Source organism: Leuciscus leuciscus (genome assembly GCF_965113295.1).
Source record: "Leuciscus leuciscus genome assembly, chromosome: 15".
Classification (NCBI taxonomy): Eukaryota; Metazoa; Chordata; class Actinopteri; order Cypriniformes; family Leuciscidae; genus Leuciscus; species Leuciscus leuciscus.
Window position 1 is genome coordinate 37136906 of NC_138739.1, and position 16656 is coordinate 37153561.

At 39.8% G+C, this 16656-nt stretch overlaps 3 protein-coding genes and 1 long non-coding RNA gene across 9 annotated transcripts in view; 3 read left to right on the plus strand and 1 right to left on the minus strand.

Moving 5' to 3' along the window:
• dock3 (dedicator of cytokinesis 3) overlaps positions 1–7209 on the plus strand; it is a 204258-nt gene extending 197049 nt beyond the window's left edge. For all 6 annotated transcript variants that reach the window (XM_082137785.1, XM_082137786.1, XM_082137788.1 and 3 more), the window contains one exon: positions 1455–7209. In XM_082137785.1, coding sequence (XP_081993911.1) covers positions 1455–2039 — 585 coding nt within the window. In that variant the 3' untranslated portion in view covers positions 2040–7209. The remainder of the gene's footprint in view (positions 1–1454) is intronic.
• Positions 7210–8211: 1002 nt separating this feature from the next.
• On the plus strand, positions 8212–10796 carry LOC309475229 (mesencephalic astrocyte-derived neurotrophic factor-like). Its single transcript, XM_082137954.1, has 4 exons — positions 8212–8421; positions 9354–9481; positions 9643–9784; positions 10157–10796. Exons 1-4 carry the CDS (start codon positions 8334–8336, stop codon positions 10339–10341), a joined length of 543 nt encoding a protein of 180 aa, XP_081994080.1. The 5' UTR covers positions 8212–8333; the 3' UTR covers positions 10342–10796.
• The window catches only part of LOC309475259, an 18461-nt gene continuing 11388 nt past the window's right edge, over positions 9584–16656 (minus strand). Inside the window, exon 2 of the long non-coding RNA XR_014197587.1 lies at positions 9584–9864. This is a non-coding gene — a long non-coding RNA (uncharacterized lncRNA). The remainder of the gene's footprint in view (positions 9865–16656) is intronic.
• On the plus strand, positions 11484–15386 carry LOC309475166 (putative RNA-binding protein 15B). The gene has a single exon (XM_082137820.1). It carries the CDS (start codon positions 11708–11710, stop codon positions 14156–14158), a length of 2451 nt encoding a protein of 816 aa, XP_081993946.1. The 5' UTR covers positions 11484–11707; the 3' UTR covers positions 14159–15386.

Genomic DNA, 16656 nt, shown 5'->3' on the forward strand with positions numbered 1-16656 from the left:
ATTCCGAGATTGACCTCGGATGCCCCTGCCTGTTCTCTAGTCAAAACACCTCGAGCCTAAAAAAAAACTTTAGTCTGGTTCTGGAAATAACTGTTTTTGGTGTCCCTAAGATGCTAAGGTGTTTTGGGTTCATATTGCAATCGTTCCATGTGCATTTGTATATGTATGCATCAGTAGTGCAAATAATGTATGTGTACAGTATGTGTGTGCTAGGGTTATATTTTCTCTATCATAAAAGGGAGATCAGTAGGATAAAAATGGGTAATTTTAGCTTAGGAGAAGGTTAAAGGGATACTCCACTTTTTTTTTGGAAATAGGCTCATTTTACAACTCCCCCAGAGTTAAAAAGTTGAGTTTTACCGTTTTCAAATCCATTTAGCCGATCTCCGGGTCTGGCGGTACCACTTTTAGCATAGCTTAGCATAGATCATTGAATCAGGACAGGACCATTAGCATCTCTCTCAAAAAAATGACCAAAGAGTTTTGATATTTTTCCTATTTAAAACTTGACTCTTCTGTAGTTACATCGTGTACTAAGACCTACGGAAAATGTAAAGTTGCGATTTTCTAGGCTGATATGGCTAGGAACTATACTCTCATTCCTGCGTAATAATCAAGAAATTTTGCTGCCGTACCATGGGTGCAGCAGGTGTAATGATATGGCGCAGCGCATCATCTATTATCACATCATCCGATTCAATGATCTATGCTAAGCTATGCAAAAAGTGGTACCGCCAGACCCGGAGTTCGGCTGAATGGATTCGAAAATGGTAAAACTCAACTGTTTAACTCTGGGGGAGTTGTAAAATGAGTCTATTTCCAAAAAAAGTGGAGTATCCCTTTAAAGCAAGTCATCCAGAAACCACAAATAAATCATCAAAATGGAGTAACATCTAAATGTCTTTAGAATAGCAATAGAAGTCTCAAGAGTGTTATTGTACTGTAAAATAATGAAACGCAGTTAGAAGGTACACTTCAGTTACGATGGCAACTTTAAGACAGAGGTGCTTAATCCTGCTCCTGGAGATCCACCTTTAAATCCACATTTTGATCAATATATCAGAAGCACGCAGAGAAGGTCTTTGGGCTCATTTGGCTGTGTTGCTTACTATGTTTGCCACTGGTTATACAAATGGGCATAATTTTAGGCAAACATGTTTACAACATTTTTGTCAATAGTTATCCAATGTAGGTTAGTAGACAAGTTCACCTTCATGTTAAGGGTGAGTGAATGAGGACAGAATTGTAATTTTTGCATGAACTATTCCTTTAATGGAAGTTCATTGAAAGATCAACAAGCAGGGTTGGAACTGGATGGAGGAAGTTCTCCAGGAGGTGGATTGAGCACCCTTGCTCTTAGATCTTCTTAATGTTATCCTACTGATCTTAAGTTTGAACATTGCAACAGATACAATATATTGAATACAAAAACCTATTTTACCTTTCCTCACCAGTCGCCCCTGCACCCTATACCTGCCTCACCCACCAGTCCACAATCGGGCCTGGATGGCAGTAACTCCACCTTGTCCGGCAGCGCCAGCAGTGGCGTCTCCTCTTTGAGCGAGAGCAACTTCGCCCAGTCCTCCTCCGAGCCTCCGGCTCGAGCCGACACCTTGGACTCGATGCCGAGCAGCCAGGCTTGGACCACGGACACAGAGGAAGCCGAGAGTCCCTACCTCCCCGTACGCTACAGCGTCTCCGAGCCTGAAGTTCTGGACCCTCTCAAGCCCGCTCCGTGCCGTAGTCACTCAGCCCCGTTGGGTGTAACCCCAGGGATGCCCACCGATGGCCACCACCACCATCACCTCCATCTCCACCATCACCACCCACATGCTATACACATCACCCACCCGCACTACCACCACCATGAGCCTGCACCTGCTCTGCCTCCCAAACCTTACCTGAGGGAAGGGTGCATCCCTGAAGAGGACCTGAGACCGGTCCCGAGACCCATGCCCCGCAAGATCTCCCAGCCTCTGCTCACTAACAAGGAGGAGCAGGCCAAGGTGGCATGGGAACATGGCATCAGCGAAGAATAGACAAAGAACAAGGTTCAGCTGGGATCGTTGGTTTTGGTGTTATAGTTGGTTGGGTTTTGGGAAAGTCCCAAGAAATGACTGATTTGAACCTTCTCCTTTACTTCCCATGTATCCAGTGTAGGTCTTTTACACCTTTTAAGAAGTGCTTGCCATGTCGCTGAGCTTCTACATGCTATTGAGATTTTTTGTTTTGCACTTAGTGGTTGTTGGTTGGGAGTTGCCCTGGAGCCTTGAGTTCAAACTGAGTGTAGAGCCCAAGCTACTTCCCCCTCATTAGTATCAGTATGTTGATTGGATAATACAGATATGTTGAAAATCCAGAAAGTTGCAATGGTACGAAAAGAGACTTTCAGATGAAACAGGAAGCACAAAGTGAGATTCAGGTGGTTCTGAGGTGTACCAGATCCAAGAGTTTTATGTCCCCAGAGATAGATACATCTCTTGTCAAGGTCTACAACTTGAAAACACTTCATAATCATCATCACAGTAGTTTCGATGTGTAATTCATACACCTTCAAAAAGAGTGTTGACAAACCTTATCAATAGGCATTGTTCAGTTTTGTTTGGGTAGCACTTTAGCACTTAACCTTTGAGCACCAAAAACCTTATTAGTTTTGCCTTTTTATTTTATTAAATTCTGAAATAATTTAGAAAGTGCTAGCAGCCGTCAAAAGTGGATATGTGGTTCTTTAGATAGTGGCTAAAATTTAAATTAAGTTACATCCCGCTAGCCCACATAAGGGTGGGATTTCAGATGATCTTTGAAGGAGTTTGAAGATCTCCTCATCGACTAAGCATGCTCATTGTAAAAGCCTCAGACGCGGTTTTGTTAATACGGTGGCTGATACATGCTAACACTTCATTAGAGATCTTAAAACACTTCACAGAACGTCTGTTAACTCCTGCACGGTTGTGGGAAGCTTCTCCTCAGAGAGAATCTGCACTGATTTGACAGTAAGAGGCTTTTACAATCTTTGTAAAGCCTCATTACACCCACAATATTGTCGTGCTGCGAAAGCAAATCAGCCACTCTAAACGTTACTACCCCGTTATGCTAATAACACAACAGCCAAAGCGCTGTTAAATTAAAGCCATTTCACAGATGTCTCCTCACAGTAAAGCGGCTTTTGGTCTCAGCGGGTTCCTTTGGGAATTGATTTCTGTTCCTCTGAGTTGACAGTTTTAATAAAGAAGTATATTTTTAGATAGAGCTGTTATAAAATTCCAAGACTTTAATATAATTGTATTAAAAAAAAAAATACAGAAACAGAGTTAGAATAAATACAGCTTAGATTATATTATAGTGTATATGTCTATGAAAGATTATAGCCTATCACACATTTTTAAAGGTGGAAATGAGGCAAGATTCATGAGTGCGTTTTATGTTGTGACTTTTCTAAAGTCTTTCAACTGCTGATAGATGCAAATTCAGTACCTGATGGTGTTTTGCATATTAACTTCTGACGACTTGAAAGTATATGTTATTTAAAAAGCAAATTTTGTATGTCCAATGTGCATGTTCTCTTCAATGGTGGTGATAATATTACCCTACATCACTTGAAGGGAGGGCCTGTTATTGCTTATACTGTATATGTACACACCCTCATCCACATCCTCATGATTATTTCTGATTTGAGCAACATTGCATATTGGGATAAATTAATGTGGCTGAAAACCCAAAATTTGCTGGCCAATTTTAATTTCATTTTCCAAAGGAAAGCAAGAACACACGTCCAATAAAGTTGTAAAAGCTATATTTTCCATGTTAATTTTAGCTTGTCAGGTGATTTGTGTCATTATGGGCAGCTCCGCCCACAGTTAAATCTCACTGGTCCAAAACCTTACTCCATACAACTCTGTTAAAGGGGTCATGAACTGCATTTTTTTATTATTTTATAATGTTTGAGGTGCACTTAGTATGATTTTTACATCAAAAATGGTCATAATTTAGAAATAAAAGGACATTTTTTACTCAGATTTTAGCCCTCTGATTTGAATGCTCTGTTTTAAGGGGCGTGTCTGCTGTGAGACTTCAATGTAAACGTCCACTTCTGTGATTGGCTAACATCTTTGCATATAAAACAAGTATTCCTTATGTGGAACTTTCTTGAAAACTTTTACTACGTTTGTACTAATACAGCTGTCGCGATTAATTAATCATGAAAAGTGTTTATTATAGCATTATATTAAGATCTACTCCCGTGACATGAACGGTTGCAGTGATGAGCATGTAGCCGATGACAGATGTATCTGTTGAGCGCATGAATGCAACACATTCCAACTCGATTTCTGCACTCTCACGAATGCTTTCATCATAACTAACAGTGAAAACACGATGTAAGTAAGAGATTCGTTGTGCAGTTTAGACAGTGTCATTGATTATAATGGGAGTTTTGGCGAAAGTCCAGAACTCAGTCACTGATAAACTCACACTGAGTGATTGACAGCTCAGTCAATATCACAAATTAAATATCAGATTACTATCATGCTATTAAGAGAAACAAATGTGAAGTTGACCGTTTAGTCACTGGCTTGATTTACTGACGCATAAACAGCAATAAACGATTTTGAGACAAAGACCTGTACATGAATCATATCAGAAATCACTGATCACAGATTAGGAAATAAAATTAACACGGTTACTTACATGTTGTGGCATTACTGTCAGGTCCATATCTTGCAGTAACAGTCTGTTTGCAAAGCCTGCGCCGAAATTGCGACTGATTTGACAAAGAATCCACAGTGAAATGTACCGAACAAAGAAATAATGCACTACTTATACATTCATCATTGTTGAATATAAATAAGCACTTTTCTAGCATTAGGATCCTTTGGAAGATGATATTATTTTTAGTCCATTGATCCTATATCACTCTTCTCATCTCACTAACGCTCCAGTGGGCGGGGCCAAAGATATGATGCGTCTATAACGTCATAATGTGACAAAATTCGAAACGAGTCGTTTTCTGAGCTTGATTTCAAGCTGTTTTTGGACTAATGAGGAAGTTTTGAATTCTGAAACGTATAGGATGTTTTATTAGTACAATGAGCTCTTACATGTCAAAATATCAAGGAAAACTTGATTTCTCAATTCATGACTCCTTTAAACATCACATATATTCTGATTGGCTGTGATTTCATTGTGTCATACGATATACGGACAGACAAATTACTTGTCCCAGAAACGTTCACATGGTTAGGCATATCTTTTATTTTATTAATATTTTAAAACCACTGTATTTTTATTTTTTATTATGGGTGTTCTCCCATTAATTTTGCTATCTGTATTATAAATAATCTCTTTTTATTTATTGATTTTATTTTATTTTGTACTGCACTGTTAGGCCCTACACAAATTAATGATGTGCTTTAATTTGGTTTTGTATCACTTAATTAAGAGGATATATTATGGGTTTAAAAAGTACTTTTTTATTTATTTCTGGCATGCAAACACAAAAGTATATACTTTAGGCTGCTCATAGTATGAGATGTACTTAAGCCCCAAATTATCAAAGGCAAAGGCAAGTTTTTTAGGTAAACTTTTGTGAAATGAAAACTTTTCATGGCAGGATATGTACAGAGAGAAATGCATGAATCGAAATGGCTGATATGACTGATGGTTCATCACTAACAATCTTTTAATGGCCAGATAAAGCAAATACACATGATAGAAGGCCTTCTGTTCATTACATTCAAAACATATTCCCATCTGTTTTCCGTTAGTCAGAAAAGACATAAACTTCCATTGTCTATTCGTTTATATGCTCTTCCTCATAAAGTGAAACTTGGGAAACTGCTGATGGTATGCAGTTGTATATTATTACATATTATTATTTTCTTTACTAAATTATAAAGACATAAAATGATGAAAGTAAGTGTGTTATGTCTCCAAAGACATATAGAAATGGGTCGAGTGATTAGTTAATAATACTTGTTTATATTAACTTTAATCATTTTAGGGTTAATTCAAACAATATAAATAATTTTTTATACACATTGAATATTCAGTGATCAGGGAAGGAACTGGAATCTATGCAAAGATCGAGTGTTATAAGACAAGAGTGTCGAAGTATATCCGTCACAGCCCATTATGTGAATATTAGCACTGATAAAACTAAAATGCATTAATATTTGTTGTTTTGAGCATTTCTTATTATGCTTTCTAGACATTTTGCATGTAAATATGGTCTGACGGATACCGTGTGTCTTGTATTCGTTCACCATCGTAATGTTGCTTGTATATCCAAGCGAAAAAAGTTCTAGATAAAAAAAGTATTATAATCACAATTCATTAAAACCTTATGCTTTACATGAAGGTTACTCATTTGGCACAAGCAACTGTAAAAAATAAATAAAAAACAATAAAAAAATAAACGAGTGTACATATTTTACATGTTTGATATCTCCATGGAGGCAAGCCGACCGTTTTGGATTCAAAGTTTCAGATTGAGGGTGACATTTTATTTTTTACATGATGAGGTTTGCCCTGATCAGCTCCTCTAATTCAATTTCAGATCAATACTGTTGTTATGTGTGATTTGCTAATGAAATATTGGGTTTATTTTCCTGAAAGGATGACTTGAATGCGGTAAATATTGTCATACATTTGAAATGACAGTAATGTGACAGGATGAAATGGGTGTGCAAAGGGAAATGTTCTTTTTGTTGTTGGTCTCTGTACATATGAAAAACTAAGTAAAGAGGGGTACTAAACGCTCTGGCCTGCATTACAGTTCGTACCACACCATGTCTGGCTTTATTTTGTGTATATAATCCTTCAAAAGCTTTGTATTTATATGGTCAAGAGGGACAAATCATGTATAGACTGAGATTAATTGTCTGCCTTGTACTTTCTGATGTAAATGTGTTTTTAAAACTAAACTGCAAACGAGTGAAAAAGAAAAAAAAAAATCTTTCAATGGCCTACTCACTACAGTTATTTTGTGTATTTTGCATTGAAATCTGAAGAGCGTTTTGTTTTACCATGCAGAAATACGAAAACCTTTGTACAAGTATTCTCAAAGTATTTTTTCTGTATATATTGTGCTAGCATGAATACATGTGGTGTGGATTTTAGATGTAAATACACACTTTTTCTTTCCTACTCACTTAACCGCTGTGACGTGTAATTCATTAATAATGCCTAATATTAAAGATAATGTTTTATCGACTGCTATTTGCCTTCTTTCCTTTACTTGGAGGTGTGATTGAGTCATTATTATTATTATTTTTTATTTATTTTTTTGTTTATTGACAACAAAGTATTAAAAGGACCTAAAAAAAAAAAAAAACTATACAAACAGCAAAAAAAAATTACACAATATATGACCCATCAAAAACACAACTTGCCTCAAAATATAAATTATGGCTCCTCATCCCGAAAAACCATAAAGTTAAAAGAATAGAGATGTCAACAAAACAACTATAACGATAACGACACTATATTGTTGCAATCACTTTTTTTTTTTTTAGGTAATGAACAATAAAAACATTGACAGCCAATCCGAATCCACCCGACTTTAAAGAGCTTAAACATTTAATGTGGCGTTTAATGTAACTTATAAACACTTATAATAAACAACATTGTCGACTAATGGTGTAGATTCCAATATAGTTGTTTCAAGTAGGCCTAGTTATCTTTCTTAGTAGTTCTGAGAACTCAGTTAAGCTTTTTGGTTACTATCTAACACGTTACATTCATTAGCTAATACCTATGCTAATACCTAACTCTTACCTGAATAAAGAGTGGATTTACTGTTTAAAGTGCTATAGCAAATGTTTGGAACTAACATGGTAGGCCTATTGCCTTTTGGTGACACCAATATACTGTTCATGTGAGAGAAATATCACAAAATGGCCTTATTTTATAATATAGGCTACTTACTGATAAAGCAAATTTTGGTGGAATGATGATGTATGTAAAGCGTCAAACAAACGAACTACAAACATGGCGCTGGTGCAAACCACACATCATCAAGCCGTATATCGTCACCAGGAATGTTAACCTTCAGAACCAATCAGAGGCCGCCAACTGGACTCACTCCCTGGATGAACACCGCACATCCATTCAGACAAGAATGCGTGTTGCGACGTCATGCGCCAGCCAATAGACGAGCGAAGAGTGTACCGGTAACCAATCAGATGCGAGAGGGGGCGGGAACTTTCAATAGGAAGCGCTGTTGAATCGGTACGTTGCGTGTTCTCGAGCCGGTATCTTTAATGATCGTTCAGAACCAAGTCTAGCACTTTTTCATACCGTATTTAAGTAGTTTAAGACGTTTGTTTGGTTTTAGGATGTTATATTTAAGTGGGCTTTCCGTTGCACTGGCCCTGGCGCTGGTTCCGAGCTACAGTGACGCTTTGAAAGATGGAGAGTGTGAAGGTGAGTTTGTTTAATGTCTTAATGATGTAAACATGTGCAGGAAACACATATATTACCTGTCAGAAGAGTCTCACTTCTGCGTGTTATTCAGTGGCTTTAGTTTAGCTATGTTGTATGTTTAGTTGAGGTATTTTTATTGGGTATTTTTTGGTGTTTGTTTCCTAACGTTAATTGTTAACTACTTCGGTTATTTAGTTGATTAATAATTATATTTGGTTTTTAAGGTGTTAAGCTAAACGTATTTTATAAAATATTTGTAATAGTGTATATTTATAATGTGTAGTATTTCTAAAAACGATATATTAGAAAAGTAAGTATTTTATAAATGTAAAGTATTTTATATTATAATTGTGAAGACATTTATTTATGTAATTTTGTAAATTAGGTCACATGGCCACTACTTTGTTTTGTTTTCAATTTTTCAATGAAAATCGTAATCGTTTAGACCCTCATATCATACTGGAAACTGTGGATGACATAATGCAGGTTATTATCAGAAACCCATACATAAATAAGAACTTCATATTCAGAACTATCTTCGGCACACCTATTCAAATATTTATTTCCTACATTTCCTATTTTCCTATTCATAAACTGATCAGTAAATAAATAACTGATATGATGCAATATATGACATTTATCTTGATGATTTCATAAATGCGACTAATCTTGTTGCACGGGTTTTAACAGGGTTGCCACTTGTTGGAAATATCGGGAAATTCCTTACTTGGAATAATTATTATGTGGAAGGAATAACTTAAAAGACATGTATTTTAATACTGAATACACATTACTTCAAGTTTTATTTTCTGGCATATTTTTTCATCAGTTAGATATTGCTATATTGTAAAGTAAATCTTGCTTGTAAGCCATTTTATGTCTTGTTAATGTATCGTTTTCAAAGAAAAAAATGCATGATTTTTGCATTGCAGTCTGTGTGGGTTTCCTGGAACGGTTTTACCAGACGCTAAAAGACGACGACGTCAAGTTCAGCAGCGACTCCATCGAAAAAGCTATCCTAAAATTTTGCAAAGATACCAAAGGGAAAGAAAACCGCTTTGTAAGTCTTTGTGTGTATCAAAGAATTTAGCTTTTTCTCTTTCTTGCATTATTTCTGTTTGTTTATTCTTACTGTGTGTGTGTGTGTGTGTGTGTGTGTGTGTGTGTGTGTGTGTGTGTGTGTGTGTGTGTGTGTGTGTGTGTGTGTGTGTGTGTGTGTAGTGTTATTATATAGGGGCAACAAGTGACGCAGCAACAAAAATTATCAATGAAGTTTCCAAACCGATGAGTCACCATGTGCCAACGGATAAGATCTGTGAAAAGCTCAAAAAGAAGGACAGTCAAATCTGTGAACTGAAATATGGTGAGTTGCATAGAAAAATACACTGGCCGGCCATTTAAATAGGCAAATGCTTTAGAGTCTATGATGGGATTATTATGTTTCTAGACTGTTATGTGTTCGGCAACATTCTTCTAACCCTATTGATGGAGTGTGTAGCTTTTCATTTCTTAAACAATTAGCATGAAGACACATCATGGCCATATTACAGTGGTTCATTTATTGCTTTTGTCCGGTGGTTGGCGAGTAACCTTATCAAATCCGTAGTTCTGTTTGTTCATCCCAAGTTGCCCAATACATCGCTCTTGCCAATCTATTGATCTATATCCACTCTGTATAGTTATAAGATAATATATACTGCACTGCCAGCCACTAAATGCATGTTCCTCCTCCTAGATAAACAAGTTGACCTGAGCTCCGTCGACCTGAAGAAGTTGAAAGTGAAAGATCTGAAGAAAATTCTGGAGGAATGGGGCGAATCCTGCAAAGGATGCGCAGAGAAATCCGACTTCATTCGCAAGATCAACGAGCTAATGCCCAAGTATGCGCCCAACGCAGCCAAGGCACGGACAGATCTGTAAACTAGCAGGGAATTACGGGACCAAGGCAGCGGCCAAAGGCATTTAGGGTGGAGGATTTGCGCTGTGAAGCTGACTGACCATTGTGTTGTCACATTACCATGTACTCCTGGGGTAAACGTCAAGAAACCGAGCGCACACACTTCCGTTACAAATACAACCTTTCATTTATGGCTTGCGATGTGCAAGTTTGTAGTTCTAAATAATATCCAACACAACCTATGTTTGCCTCCTGATGTTATGGGAAATATGTGTGACACGCTTTGCCCAGTTTGATTTACATTTTCTTTTCTCTCTTTTTTCTTTTTCCTTTTTTGAGGGTATAGGCTTTCTTAATTGATTCATTATTTGAAATAAAATGGAGGAAAGTCTCATCTTCAAAATATGAGGGTCAGTTTGAGTGTAAAATGTGTTTAATACAGTTATACTGTCTTTTTTCATTAAAAGAAGAAAAGAAATTGGTCTTGTCCTTTATTATTATTATTATTATTATCTGTTTGTTTTGTTATATTGTTTTTATCATTATGTTTGCATTTAACATTGTACCTTTTAAATCATGGCCACTTTTTGTACAATTTCCTTCAGGGCATTAGCATTTTATTTCACTACCAAAACACCATGTTGATGGTATTGAGTTGATATGGTTATATAATGCAATATTTCATTGCATGTATTTGTATATCGCTTTACAGCTTTTGGTACATTAAATAAGTTCATGCACATTATTTGGATTGTCATATGACATACATACCTTTTTCATTATTGTATATCATGTGATGGTTTGCCTATTTTTGCATATACTGTGCATAGTATGTGAATTTTCTGTATGCATAGTGGACTAAATTTGCTCAAATGTGCAGTGTATAACTGGGGAATATTGTATGCAATGCACACAACTGGATTTGATAAGGTTTATTGTTGCATTTATATTATTTCACATTCACAAATAGACTGTGCATTAGCACAATAATCCAGGCACTGTGTTTTCTCAACTCTTCTTGAATGAGAATAAGTATTAGATTCTTATGAACAGTATTAATACAATTAGCTTTTAGACCTTTATTTTACAGTCAATATTGATTTTCCCTTATTCTAAAGCGTCACGCGAATGCGCACTGACGTCAGCTAGGCTCCTCCCACTTGCGGGGCGCGCACATTCCTTTTGTCCAAGATGGCGGAGTAGATGCAGCCGAAGCGACGCTAATGTTTGTCGTTTTATTTTTATCGGTGAAACTCAACATCCAGGCGAACGTTTTTCCGTGCAAACGTTAGTTAAAGTCCTCCTCACGGATGTACAAAAACTCTTGGAGCCGTGAGATTTCACCTCGGAGCTAATTTTATATTTTTGCGGGGGGAGCATCACTGTAAAATGAAGCGGCAGGCCGAGCGCGACGCGAGTCCGTCCAGAACTCTCGCCAAACGCGTCCGCGAGCGAGATCGCGAGCGCGAACCGAACCCGCCGCTCGCGTTGCTGCTCGCGGAGAGCCGAAACTATCATAAACGAAGCCGCAGCCGAGAGCGGGAAAAACCGCGGGTCCGTGAAGAGAGAGAGAGTCTGCATCACCGCCCGCATCACGAACTGGGTCTGCTAGGTCGAGCCCCCCTCCGAACCACCTCAGTCCTGCCTAAAGGTAAGACTGTGACACCAGCCACTGAAACAGTGGGTGCACGACTAGAATACAAGACACTACTTATCAGCAACCTAGGATCTCAGCTTTCTGATGAACATGTGGAGGACGGACTGTTTCATGAGTTTAAAAAGTTTGGAGATATGAGCGTTAAGCTGTCTCATACGCCTGAACTGGGTCGCGTTGCCTATGTCAACTTCAGACACACGGAAATTGCACGGGAAGCACGTCACGCTAAAACCAGGTTGGTGCTATATGATCGTCCACTCAAAGTTGAACCCATGTACATGCGGCGTCGCAGTGTCACGCCTCCAGATGTTAGTTATGTATCTCTGCACAGCGCTGCCTACACCTACAGACAGCGGTCCCTGTCACCCGGCGCTGGGAGCACTAGCGCCCTTCGGGAAGTGAGACCCAGGCATTACGTTGATGGCATGGGACTCAGCCGGGACCGCGTTTTGGACTATTACAGCGCTTTGGAGGAGAGGAGCCGTGCTTATGCATATCAGCTTCCTGAGGACGACTTAAAACCAGAGGACGATCAGAGAGCCACGAGGAATTTGTTCATCGGAAACTTGGATCATAATATTTCTGAGGTGGAACTACGACAAGGATTTGAGAAGTATGGGATTATTGAAGAAGTCGTTATCAAACGGCCCGCTCGAGGACAAGGCGGTGCGTATGCTTTTCTTAAATTCCAGAACTTGGATATGGCTCACCGGGCTAAGGTGGCCATGCAGGGGCGTATGATTAACGGCAACCCGATTAAGATCGGATACGGGAAAGCCAATCCGACGACTCGGCTCTGGGTGGGCGGACTTGGCCCGAATACGTCTCTCGCTGCTTTAGCACGCGAGTTTGACCGCTTTGGGAGTATTCGCACCATTGACTATGTGAAAGGAGATAATTTTGCTTACATTCATTATGAGAGCTTGGATGCAGCCCAGGCCGCTTGCGCGCAAATGCGTGGCTTTCCTCTGGGCGGTCCGAACCGTCGGCTACGTGTGGATTTTGCAAAGGCGGAGGAGACGAGGGCGTACCCTCAACAGTACCAGCCGCCTTTGCTCCCGCCTCCTCATTTTGATATTCTCGCTGAGGGTTACGGACGCCACCGCAGCCTAGAGAGGGAGCTGAGAGCGAGGGCCCGCTCACCGTCACACCCTCTGTTCGCCGAGCGAGAAAGAGAGCGCCTTTCGGACCGGGACTGGAGTCCGCCGAAGGGACTGGAGCGGCGGGCGAACCCGGAAGCGTTTGGGCGGGTCCGGCAGCGCAGCCGTAGCCGCAGCCGGGAACGCTGGGTAAAGGAGCGGGACCTCGAACGGGGGCTGGGGAAAAACTGGGAGGAGCGGCGCAAGCGAAGGAGCCTGAGCCCCAACGACCGTCCCACCGAGGAGCGCGGACGGTCAAAGCTCAGAGGAGGGGCGCCGGCCACCCCTGAAGACAGTCCGGACCGGGGCCGCGGGCGTCTCCCGGACTCCACCTCAGAACCCCTCGATCACACCCCTGACATCAGCAGACACTCCAGCGACGAGCGTCCTGCGCAGGACGAGTCTTTGCATCTGAGGAAGGACGAGCGGGATCGCAACCACCGCAAAAGCGAGAGCGACCCGGACTCGCAGACGGACAAGTCCAAAACGGACTCCAAAAAACCCAGTACGCTCTCCGAATATGCCCTGACGTTGAGCCGCGTGTGGCACGGTTCTCTCGTCCTTAAAAACAGCTGCTTCCCCACAAACATGCACATGCTCGAGGGAGGCGTGAGCTTTCTCCACGCCCTCATGAGAGACAACCAAGCGGGAGGCGCCAAGATCACGCAGCTTAAAATTGCTCAGCGGCTGAGGTTAGATCAGCCCAAACTGGACGAGGTGACGCGCCGCATCAAGCTAGGCAGCCCGGACAGCTACGCCGTGCTCCTCGCCGTCCAGGGGCCCATGGACCGGGACGCCCCTCCTCCAGAACCAGGCCTTCAACAGCGCCTTCTCCGCAACCTGGTGACGTACCTCAGGAACAAGCAGGCGGCAGGGGTCATCGGCTTGCCCCTCGGGGGCCCCAAAGAGCGGGAGACGGGGGGCATGCTGTACGCCTTCCCTCCGTGTGACTTCTCACAGCAGTATCTCCAGAGCGCTCTCAAAACTCTCGGCAAACTTGAGGAGGAGCACCTGGTGATCGTGGTGGTTAGAGACTCACCTTAACACTTCAATTCCAACTCTCTCTAGAACGTTCCACACAGATTTTATGCCTTTTATGATTTTAGGGATGGACCTTTTTAGTTTTAAATACTTCCACATAGTCATCATTCCCTTCTTAAAATGTTTTGAAATTGAATAGCATCCCAGAGAACTTACAAAATTAATTTTTCTTTTTTTTTTTCTCTCAGCTGTGCTCAATTTTCCATTGTATTCTACTTTTAAAAAAAGTGTTTTTATATATTTGCATGCACAAAGCAATTTGACTGAAGTTCCCATCCGGTGGTTTGCTATAATGGGTGTACTACGTACTGGGCCTCATTTTTTTTAAAACTCAAAACAGAATGAATGTGCGTAAATCATTTGTAAAAATCATGTGTTGGTGAATTAATAGCATTCAATTCGCTCTGAGTGTTTACCTAAAAAAAAATGTTTGTCGATTTCTGTTGACCGGAATTCAAGTATTTGGCTACACGTTCAGTAACAGTTTTTCTCTCGCTGTCCGTTTCACAAAAATCCTAGAATTTTTTTTTTTTAACAAAACGGTGCTTGACAAGGCGGTATGTTCAGCTCAGATGAGCCGTTTGTGTCGTAACTGATGGCATCTACCTCTTTAACCATGTAACACATCAGGTATGTTTGACAAAATGAAGCGAGTCTTTGAGCCCATTGCGTTTTAATTGTATGTTGTTATAAATATGCACCTGCAGCACTAACAGAAAGGTCATGTGACCATACTCATGTTACATACTGAACGAGTACTGTACCGATCCAGACACACTAATGTTTGTAACCATTACTAACACTACGGTTTAAGCTCGTGTTTGTTTGTACGCAGTGCCCTCCGCTGAATGACTAGTTGCCGAGTCATTTGTACCCATTGGTAAAATTGAGTCAACGCACACATTTAAAGCAAGTGCTGTTCTGAGAGTTTTTAAACAAATGTCCTGTGATTTGAATTCCATACTGACGTGTAAACCTGAATCAAGTGTTATTCTTAGATTTTAGTTGATGATCATGGGGTTTGAAGGTCCACCTGCCAACACTACAACCATTTGCACTGAACGGTAATTTTCCATCGTTGATTTTTAATCGTGTTCTTTTGTTTTACACCTCTTTTAACACTCCTTTTTTTTTGTAATACTTTTATAGGAAGTCTTTTTTTTTCTGTCTGTATGCGAAAACTGTATGACGTATAAAAAAAAAGTAAACATTTCATGTGCTTGTTTTTAAACTGGTACCTCCTGTCGTTATTTGCAAAACTGTGCAGTTTTAATGTTTAGCGACATGTAATGGAAATGACCCGTCTCCATAGTTACCTCTTCTCCATCTCACTCCTGCCTACAAAACAAGTTGTGAAGGTTAAAGTGGTAACCAGGCAACCACATCCATCATTGAAAAAAAAAAAAAAAAAGCTCCCAGAGTTCAAATGAGGCTTGACTGTGAAGCAGCTTGTAATGACCACTAGATGGCAGTGTGGTCAAAGAAAAGCAACATTAACTCAACATATGAAATGGCAAGTTCCTGCTGTGCACGTGGGAAGTTGCTTCAGGGGGAAGCAGTGAGTGCACTGCATATTAAATGCTTGCTGAGAAATTGTTGCGGCATTGAACAGATTTTAAAAGCGGTCTTCATTTAGTTTCACCCTATGCCAGTATGCAAACGAAGTAGTTTGCATACCATATTTATGCTGTTTAATATGTAGATCTACATGACGCTGGAAGATTAACCAGCCTTATTGTTTTCAGAAGCTTGTTAATTATTTATAATGTGGTGAGTGACTGTAACACTTAATTAGCTCATTTCTCAATGCCAGAATGAGAGAATCTAAACCACTGTTAGTCCAGTCTGTCAAATCCTGACGGATCTCCCAACGCTTTTTCCTGCTGACCAACTCTCCGGACGAAAAGGCTTTAGAGTTACTTAATTGACTGAACCTCCTCTCTCAAGGTGACGGGTCATTTTAAATTGGCCATTTATACAGGGTTTTTGTGTGTTTGCAATTGTCAAGCTGCCAACAACTGGTGTAATTTGAGCAGGCCACTGATGTCTGCTGCTGGAGAACTGTGATTCATGAGTCAATATGGGACGGCCTGAATCGCAGCTCTCATATTTGACTGTCATATTTTGATTTTGTCTGAAAGACAAAATATGTATATACAGTACAGGTCAAAAGTTTGGACACATTACTATTTTTAATGTTTTTGAAAGAAGTTTCTTCTGCTCATCAAGCCTGCATTTATTTGATCAAAAATACAGAAAAAAAATCTAATGTTGTGATATATTATTACAATTTAAAATAATTGGTTTTCAATTTATTATACTTTAAGTTATCATTTATTTCTGTGATGCAAAGCTGAATTTTCAGGATCATTACTCCAGTCTATCACATGATCCTTTAGAAATCATTCTAATATTCTGATTTATTATGAGTGTTGGACACAGTTCTGCTGCCTAATATATTTGATGAATAAAAGGTTAAAAAGAACTGCATTTATTCAAAA

Excerpts from the sequence above, each read along its gene's own strand:
- LOC309475229 (XM_082137954.1), top strand. The coding sequence starts at position 8,334 with ATGTTATATTTAAGTGGGCTTTCCGTTGCACTGGCCCTGGCGCTGGTT. Across the intron at positions 8,422-9,353 it reads GAAAGATGGAGAGTGTGAAG|TCTGTGTGGGTTTCCTGGAA; the intron begins GTGAGTTTGTTT and ends TTTGCATTGCAG. Across the intron at positions 9,482-9,642 it reads AAGGGAAAGAAAACCGCTTT|TGTTATTATATAGGGGCAAC; the intron begins GTAAGTCTTTGT and ends GTGTGTGTGTAG.
- LOC309475166 (XM_082137820.1), top strand. The coding sequence starts at position 11,708 with ATGAAGCGGCAGGCCGAGCGCGACGCGAGTCCGTCCAGAACTCTCGCC.